The sequence below is a fragment of the Mus pahari genome, chromosome 15, assembly GCF_900095145.1.
Source record: "Mus pahari chromosome 15, PAHARI_EIJ_v1.1, whole genome shotgun sequence".
Lineage (NCBI taxonomy): Eukaryota > Metazoa > Chordata > Mammalia > Rodentia > Muridae > Mus > Mus pahari.
The window spans coordinates 75,374,527-75,383,416 of NC_034604.1; the positions used below are offsets into that span (position 1 = coordinate 75,374,527).

The 8,890-nt window shown below is 49.3% G+C and overlaps 1 protein-coding gene across 2 annotated transcripts in view; it reads right to left on the minus strand.

The window, feature by feature from the left end:
- The window catches only part of Znf236 (zinc finger protein 236), a 104,978-nt gene that overhangs the window by 3,861 nt on the left and 92,227 nt on the right, over positions 1–8,890 (minus strand). For both annotated transcript variants that reach the window (XM_021214523.2, XM_029546912.1), the window contains exons 28-30: positions 5,975–6,172; positions 2,639–2,768; positions 426–602 (exon numbers count right to left, since the gene is read on the minus strand). In XM_021214523.2, coding sequence (XP_021070182.1) covers positions 426–602; positions 2,639–2,768; positions 5,975–6,172 — 505 coding nt within the window. The remainder of the gene's footprint in view (positions 1–425; positions 603–2,638; positions 2,769–5,974; positions 6,173–8,890) is intronic.

An 8,890-nucleotide genomic window follows, 5' to 3' on the forward strand; every position in this document is an offset into this window, starting at 1 on the left:
GCACACGCTATGATGCTCCCGCGGCCAGGCACACGCTATGATGCTCCCGCGGCCAGGCACACGCTATGATGCTCCCGCGGCCAGGCACACGCTATAGAAGCACTGCCTGAAGCCGGCTGTAGTGGGAAAAACTGAAAGCCCAGGACTCAGGAGGCTAAGGAAAGAAGACTTAAGAGTTGGAAGCCAGCCTGGACTATTTACCTCAACTCTGTCTCAGGAGAAAGGAGAGGCGGGGAGAGGGAAATGGGGAAGGGAGGGAAACAGGGACCAGGGAAAGGAGATACAGCACAGGCTTCAACGCTTGTTTACCCTCGTCTATAAAGTGCAGTCCTTACAGGAGCCACAATGCATGGCCACTGTGAAATGTGCTAAAGGAACACTTAGAGCATCCCACAGTGTGTGTCTTCTCAGGGCAGGTCTCTCACCCACAAAGCTGTGTGCTCGCTTCATGTGCAACTTCATGTTGCTCTTCTGTGTGAAGCCCATGACGCAGTAGTCACACCTGTAGGGCCGCTCGCCCGTGTGCTTCTTCATGTGCACTTGCAGTGCGCTCTTCTGGTTGAAGGCTTTGTCACACAGGGTGCAGTGGAATGGCCGCTCCCCTGCAGGCGAAGTGTGAGCACCGTCAGTGTCTTTCTCAAGACCACACACTTCAGCAGAGCACAATGTCACTCTTTCTAGACAGCCCAATGCTGAGAAAGACCACCACGGTGCCAGTAAGCAGCATGCTGCCAAAGACACTCCATGCTGAGACAAAAATGAAACCTGACTCAAGAGGTACCCAGACTCATAGAAACATACAGAAATACAACACACATTATTTAAACAAAATGTTTTAATATATTTTATATGACACAAGAAAAAGACATTTGAACATGAGAATATCAAACCTACTTATTATAAAGTATGATTTTCTATAATATTTAAAATGCCACTCAATTACCTTCAGGTGAATGTAGCACCTGAGAGAGTGGCCAAGCCTGACATCTGCTGGGAGCTTCCCACCAGACCTGTCTCCCTCGGCAAGCTACGGTGGCCCTGCCTCTAATCACTAAACCATTTGGGTAAGGTGTGACTTCTTGCCTTTGCCTGCAAGTTGTTCCCATATGGCAGCCTCTTGCTGCAATGTCAGGGTCCTTCCCCACAGGGGGAACAGCAGAGCCCCACTATTACTGCTCTGACTCCCACTGAGCTCACACTGAGTGACCACACAATGCAGATGACCCCCCCACACACACACACACCTGACTGCAGTGGCCCCAGCCTGTTTCTCTGCAGCCTCTGGGGAGGAAGAGAGGACAGGCGGCTCTGGCTAACTGCACAGCTTCTCGGAGCATTCATCTAGCTAGGAGTAATTCCCACATGTGGAAGCTAGGCTACACCAAGTTTTTAGACAAGTCGGAAACATCCTTTTCTCCAGACACCCCAGCAAAGGGCTGGTAGCTGACGCTACCCCCCAAGACTAAGCAAGGAACAGAGCAGAGCAGCTCAGCTGCACCGATGATCCCGAGAGTTGGGAGGTGACAAGGGACCCATTAGATGCTGCGGCATCAGGGGTAAGAACAGCTGCGGGAGAGCAGTCCCAGCAGGCAGCCCTGGCGTGACTGCGCAGAGTCAGACAGCAGGGCAGGGAGGACCGCCTCACTGCTCAGCTGCACACGGACATCCTTTCCAAGGTACATGCTAAGGGCTCGGGCCCTCTCAGTCAAGCAGTATCTCTACCCCAAGAAGACAACAGGGTGGAATTGTATATCCTCATGCAGGCATAAAGTAACCACTATCAAGGTCAATGTTTTCCTGGCAAAGATCTTTAAAATGTTGTTCAAAGTTCAATACATCATCCATACAGCTCTAGAGGGGACAGTACTGTTGTCATAGTGCCCTACTAGAAGAAAAAAATGAAAAACTCAGAAGCAATTGTCAAAAATCAAATGGAAGCCGTGCCTATTCTCTGTGTGTATCTGAGCACTTGTTTGTTTTTATGTGAGAGGTACACAAGCATTTGGGGGTGGAAGGGACATGGCTGTCTCTGGTGTCATTCCTCACCAACTGTCTTGGTGTTTTGTTTCATTGTGTTTTTTTCTGCTTGCTCTTGTTTCTTTTGAGACAGGGTAATCCTCTGGCCTGGATCTTGCTATGTAGACAAGGCTGGTCTCGAACTTACTAGAATCCACCAGCCTCTGCCTGTCTAGTGCTGGATCAAGGTTGTGGGCCATCATGCCCAGCTTCTTTGCTTTCTAATGCAAAGTCTCTTATTGTCTGGAATGTGACAAGGAGTCTAGGCTGCCTGGGTAGTGAGGCGTAATACCCTCCAGCCCCTGCCCCCCAGTGAGAAAATTCCTGTGACTGCTTCTCTCTGTGGGAAGAGGCTGGAGCAGCACAGTGGCCTGGAGAGGTGCCCTCCACTTCCTAACGCACAACACAGGTACACTTCATTTCCCAAGCTTACAACCACAACTGCCAAATCTCAAGTGGAAAAGTTAGTCAATGTTATAAGTTGATCAAAAACTAGAGAAAGTGGAACACAGGATGCTGTCCGTAACCAGCAGGTCCCACAGCACACGGGTATCCATATGCCTCACTACCCCTCTCACTGATGGCCTCCTTCCCAGCACACGAGCAGCACACCCATCCCTACCTGTGTGAATGCGGCTGTGTCGCTCCAGCTGGCTTGGTTTGGCAAATGCCTTTTCGCAGGAGTCACACTTGAACACTCTGGGCTTCTGAGAGCTGAGCGAGGGGCCGGCCTGATGTGTCAGCATGTGCTCCTGGCAGAACACACAGAAACCAGCCAATGTTAGGCCCTATCAGAGTTGAGAGCTCTGACACAGCACCAGACAAGGAATCGCCTTTTAGGACAACCTCACGGGTGACCTTCTGACTGGGATGTCAGGACCTGGAGTTTGTCAGTGTCAGGAAGGTAAGAAATCAAGTCCACACAAGTGGCACTCTCTCCTCCTCAGGCTACAGTGACAGCTCGGGGAAACTGTCACCCTTATGCAGTATACTCCAGTGAGGAGCCTGATGGTGCTTCTCTGTTCCCACACTTTATAAGTCCACCTGAAAGTCAAGGCCCACAGCCAGCTCACAAATGCTTGGCCTAAAAGTCCAAAAAGATGGAACTGTCTCAGTGACTCTCCCAGAACCCCTGTGACTCTGTGTAGCTGTTCTATCAATTACACAACTCCACTGTGCATAAGTCCATCATTCACAGATACGTTTCACATCTGCCGACAGCATCCCGTAACTGCACTCTGGATGGTGTATGATTCAGTCTGTCTGTCAGTGGTTCTGTTGGTGTGATCCGGCAACCTCAGAAATGTGACAGCTACTGTGCTGTGTCCTCTGAAGGCTGGCACTGAGGCTATTTTCAGCATTATCATACAACTCCCCTGCTAGAGTTTATGCCACCATAACCCTTGAAGCAGATTCAGATGGAAGTAAACGGGCACTGTTGGCACCTACACTTCAGGTTTATACAGAACACTGCTGCACCCACATAGCCTAGGAGGTGGCTCAAAGGACAAACAGGAAATAAGAAAACTGCTTTTAGCCTAGATGCTAAGTCAGGAAGTTTAGGACAGGCTGCAGATCATGAGACTTGAGCAGTAATTCCAATACTGTGCTGTGCCCACTGCTAGCACTGATACTTCCCTACATCATTTGAGAAACACGGACACGTTAAGTGTAGCTGTGTGAACACCATGCCTTCGGAGGACCTCTTATTTGGGACATTATTTGGGAGGAGCATGTTGTAACCCTACAGGCCATTTCCAGAGAGGACAGCTGGTGTAACAGCCCTGGGTGTGCAGTATTGGAGCTGCTATCTGGAGCTGATGCTTTAAGACCTTCCTCAGAGCCAGTGACAAGCTGCATCACTTCCTCAGAGCAGGAAGGCTTTGCTACACTGAAACTGAGAGGCTCCCCAAAAGGAGAGTTCTTGTCAGAGGGCCAGGCAAGAATGGCTCTGCTTCCTTACCACAGTGCTGAGGCCTCCTCTCCGCAGGGAGCTCCGACATGTATGCCGGGTAAGTGAGACACTGGAGTGTGCAAGGGACAGACAGACTTCCTCTGTTTGGCCAGGCAGACAGAACAGAAACTTGGGTGGTGGTGCCCCATGGGAGGCATCCCCTACAGGGAGCAGTGCCAGGGAAGGGTGGTAGTGCTCTCGTTGGTCACTTCTAAGCCCCTTACCATCAGAAAAGCACTTTCTCCAGGCCATTCAAAAAGGAAAAGCAATGCTCTGGCAAAGAGTGACTTGTTTAGAGGACGCAGAGAGCACTACTGGACAGTTTCTATGCCATCCCGTCTGTCTCTTGACAAACTTCCTCTATACCCTCGACCATGGCTACTCACCCTCCTGGAGCTCCCATGCAAAAAGCAGGGGCTTGGCAGGCATCAGCAGGCAGCATTCAGATTCCTCTGAGTGCACTCAATGAGAGTAAGAGGTAAGGAAGGAGAGAATGGAGACGGTGCGTGCGTGCGTGCGTGTGTGTGTGTGTGTGTGTGTGTGTGTGTGTGTGTGTGTGTGTAAGACAATGAAGAAGGTGCATGTGTGTGTATAAGAGTCCTTGTGTTAGGTTAAGTGAGTTTGGGGCAGCTCACATCTCAGCCTCAAATGCCTATAAGGTGATGGCCAGAATAGCATCGGAAGTGAGGCCAACTCCCCCAATAAAGATACTGGTGAGAATGGAGTCTCAGAGCCCAAGCTCCAAGAGGAGCTTGAGTGTGCAAAGAGAATGTGAAGCATCATCAAGCTACACACGCAGTCTGCTGGAGCCTCACCAGGAGCCCACAGCCGAGGCTCACAGCAGCTCTCCTTATTTATGTGACTGACACAGCTAGACAAGGGCAGGTTTAGATGGACGTACAGGAAGCCCATGCCACTGACTGTCCACACTCACAGTCACAGGTGCTCCATCTCTCCCGTTTGCACTGCCATGGAGTATCGCTGTGACTCAGAACAGCAGGGATACATTTTTGTCAGCTTGGATGACACATACTTCTTCCCTCTTAGCCACAGTGGGCTCTGCTGGCTCAGTCAGCTTGATAGCTGGGAGGGCTCTCAGCTATTACGAGAATGTCCCAACTGTGACTTGTTGGCTATTCCCCCATGTAAGTCACAGCTTGGCTCTCATCACTGGCTTTATGATGGTGGTGCTGGCCACGCCAGTATCTCAAGCAGCATCTCACAGGCTTTCCCACTGCACATCCGTCTGCTTTTGCTACTCTTTCCTCCTACCCTGCTGTCCATGGGACTCCCTTTAAAAGGAAAGAGAGGCTGGGTATGATGGTGCACACCATTGACCCCAGCACTTGGGAGAGGCAGAAGCAGGTGGATCTCTGTGATTTCAAAGCCAGCCTGTATAATGAGAATTTGTCCCCTATCCCCTCCCCCAAACAAGGTGGGGAACCCTAGCTTGAAATTGCTTCCCAGGGTTCTGCATCCCTTGTGCACATATGCAAGGCTCTCCCTAGGGAGACCTATCCACTATCCACCACCTCTCCGCAGAGCCCTAGGGATCCTACATGTTCACCCTTCATAGCCAAAGGGGGTCCCTGCAAGGTGCTCCAAGGTAAACATGGAGTTAGTTAGTCATCCTGTACTTCCTTGGAGAATGTCTTGTCACACTGTGGATGCCAGCCATCATGACATCACACTGTGGGTACCAGCCATCATGAGTTTCTTTTCCCACAGCCTCAGACATGCTGAGAGCTTTCCCCAGTTCTGTCAGTGAGACAGATACGTAAGGCAAGATAGTCTGGCATCAGTTTCCATTAAAAACAGATTTTGAATTGCATTTGAATGTGCAATCTATACACATACAGCCAACAAGCCAATGCCTATGACAACTGGTACACACATTACATCACCATCTCTAGAAACGGAGGAGATATGTGTCACTCCATTTTTACTTTGGTTAGAAGCATTGTGGACGCATAGCTGTGGCTGTTCCCTGTCTCCAGGGTGTACCTTGAGGTGTGTGGCACGCTTGAAGGCCTTCCTGCAGACCCTGCATCCGTGGATTCGCTCCTTCCCATGCACCTCCTTGCTGTGGTGCATGAGCACAGTGGCTGAGGAGAAGGCACGGTCGCAGTCCAGGCACTGGTGGGAAAGGCTCTCCTTTTCAGGCTGGCTGTCAGGGGTCAGCTGGGCAGAGACATCAGCCACCTGCAGAGGGTCAGGAGACGGGAGGGTGATGACAAGAGTGTAGATGGCAGGCGGCCAGGTAAGCAAGGTAAGTGCCATACTGCCTACCATGGGGACACACACACACGCACACGCACAAGGCACACACACATAACATACAAATACAATAAAAATGCTGTGGTTCAGATCTCCATATACTATACTAAATACCTCAATAGCAATTAATAGTGTTTAATTAGCTTTGCTTGAACTATATATACTCTTTTTCCCTTAAACAGTAGATCCCAACTAATGAGTAGGTTTCCAAGTCAATTTTGTGGGATGCCATCGGAACTTACAAAACCAGCAAAACAGAGAAGATGAACTGTGCATCCTACAAAAACAGTGGACCTCAGTTTAGAGATAAGTAATGATCTAATGGAACAATTGTAAGAAATATGCATGTGACTTGTCAACATTTTTAGTACTAGTTTGCTGAATACTTTTTCAAAATACCAGAATATACAGGAATGGATTGCAACACTGTAAAGAAAAGACAGAAAAGAAGAGAAGACGGTGCAGAGATGGTGTTATGCAATGCTCATGTCAGTGGAAAAAACACAAGAATGTTAAGGTACTCACATAAAATGTACCACATGTCAATGGAAAGGGTTTGAAAACCCTGGAATAAATGGTATCAGTGTTGCTCTGCAGCAGTAGATAAAAGACTATGGTGATAGAGAAAATGACACGCAGGGATGGAACCATGAAGAAACAGAGAAAGAAAAGATAAGCTTTTTGCTCAAGGATTTGCACACAGGACAGCAAGACCCTACCTGTTAACCCTGTAACAGTCACTGCCTGCTCAACATGCGCTCTGCTAGGACCTGGACTGAGAACCCTTACACACGCTGCAGGCTGCTGCTGGGATCTACTGAGGAGGGGGCCTTTTTTGGTTTTTGTTTTTTTGTTTTTTTTGTCGTTTTTCCAGACAGGGTTTCTCTGTGCAGCACTGGCTGTCCTGGAACTCACTCTGTAGGCCAGGCTGGCCTCGAATTCAGAAATCCGCCTGCCTCTGCCTCCCTTCTGATGAGGAGTCTTAAACCATCGCTCTTTTCAAAGCAAGCTTCACACCAGTGTTAGACTTCACAGCTCACCGGCTGGCTCGGTGTGCTCGCACAGGGAGGTACACACTGGCCTTACCACTCTCATAGTCTCCTGCCAAAGCCTAAGGGCAGGAAGCAGCAAGCAGACTACACTCAGGGCCTAAAGGTCTCATGGCATGGACAGGGCTCAAACGCTGACAGTGGCAGAGCGGGCAGAGCCCTGGTAGAGAGACTCAGGAGGACACTAAGAAAATGGTTCATAACTGCTCACTTGTACACATTTACTACCCTCCCTCCATTTTTGCATTTAATATTTTAAATTCTCAAAAAAAAAAAAAAAGAATCACAAGCTAGATCAAGTTGTTGGCATTTATTTAGATCACTTCATTAGTACTTAATACTCAAATGGAATAGAGAAACTTCAAATTAATTTTAACCTAAGGATTTCTGAGGACTGGAGCTATATAAAACCGAATGCTGAGAAAGTCACAGGTCAAAGGTCAGCAGTTTACTAGCTGCATAAAACAGGAAGTGGTAATGGGTGCCTTGATGTTGGCACTGGATTAGGAACTAGGAACTTGTCAGGTGATGAGACAAGTCAGACAGAGACTGGACCCTGAGGTGATAACCAACGAGTCAGGGCTGCGGCTGGCATTCAGATACATGGCGAGCAGCTCAGGCCTGGGCTGAAACCCCACAGTACACCCTAAGGAAAGGGCTCCTGGAGCAGCACCTCTAAGCCCCAGGGGAGCTGGTAGAGTGCACTATGATAGTGACATGCCAGGTAGCCATGCTAACTGTCATTTGTGGTGCATAGCTGGCTTTGTTCGCCTGGGGCCCTGGGCTCCCTCCATCCTGTTGACCCAGGGGTGAACACAGCCGGTTGCTAAGCCAGGGAGAGTGATGAACAGGGCTGCCCCCTAGCTACTTAGCCAACTCCAGTACTACTGTGAGACCACTGCTGGGACAGCCAGCACTGCCTGGGACACTGCACTGAGGGGCACCAGCCAGCATCAGTGCCAGCAAGGCTGAGTGCCAGTTCCTCCCTGCTCCTTCCTCTGCTGCTGCGTCTTCGCTGTACCCTTCCACTAAGGCAGCAAGGCAGGAGCCAACACCATCATGCTATCTCCCTCTGTCCTGTGAGTCTCTGGGGTAGGTTCTGGAGTTTGACACAAATGAATTAGTTACACACAGAGATGTAGCTACAAGCTCTCCTCACTGAAACAAAATCAGGGAACTCCTGGATGCTGCTGACATTTACTCTCCTTAAGACAAAAACTAAGTCCTTGTCCTAGTGGACAACTAGGACACGAGTCTCATTCCCGAGCAAGGCTCAGGCAAAGTTGAAAGTCAGAGATCAGCAATGGTCTAGCCTCTAGCCCTGACTCACTAAAGTGTTAGAGAATGTTTATATACTTGCCTATGTTCAGACAGCCATTTACTACAATTTTGGTTCCTAAAACATGTGCTTTAAGAAAAAGACCAATCAGCCAGGTGTGGTGTACACCTTTAATCCCAGCACTCAGAAGGCAGAGGCAGGTGGATCTCCATGAGTCGAGAAAGCCTGATCTATATACAGAATGAGTTCCTAGATAGCCAAGGGTCCACAGAGAAACCCTGTCTTGGAAAACCAAACAGGAAAACAAAAAAATAA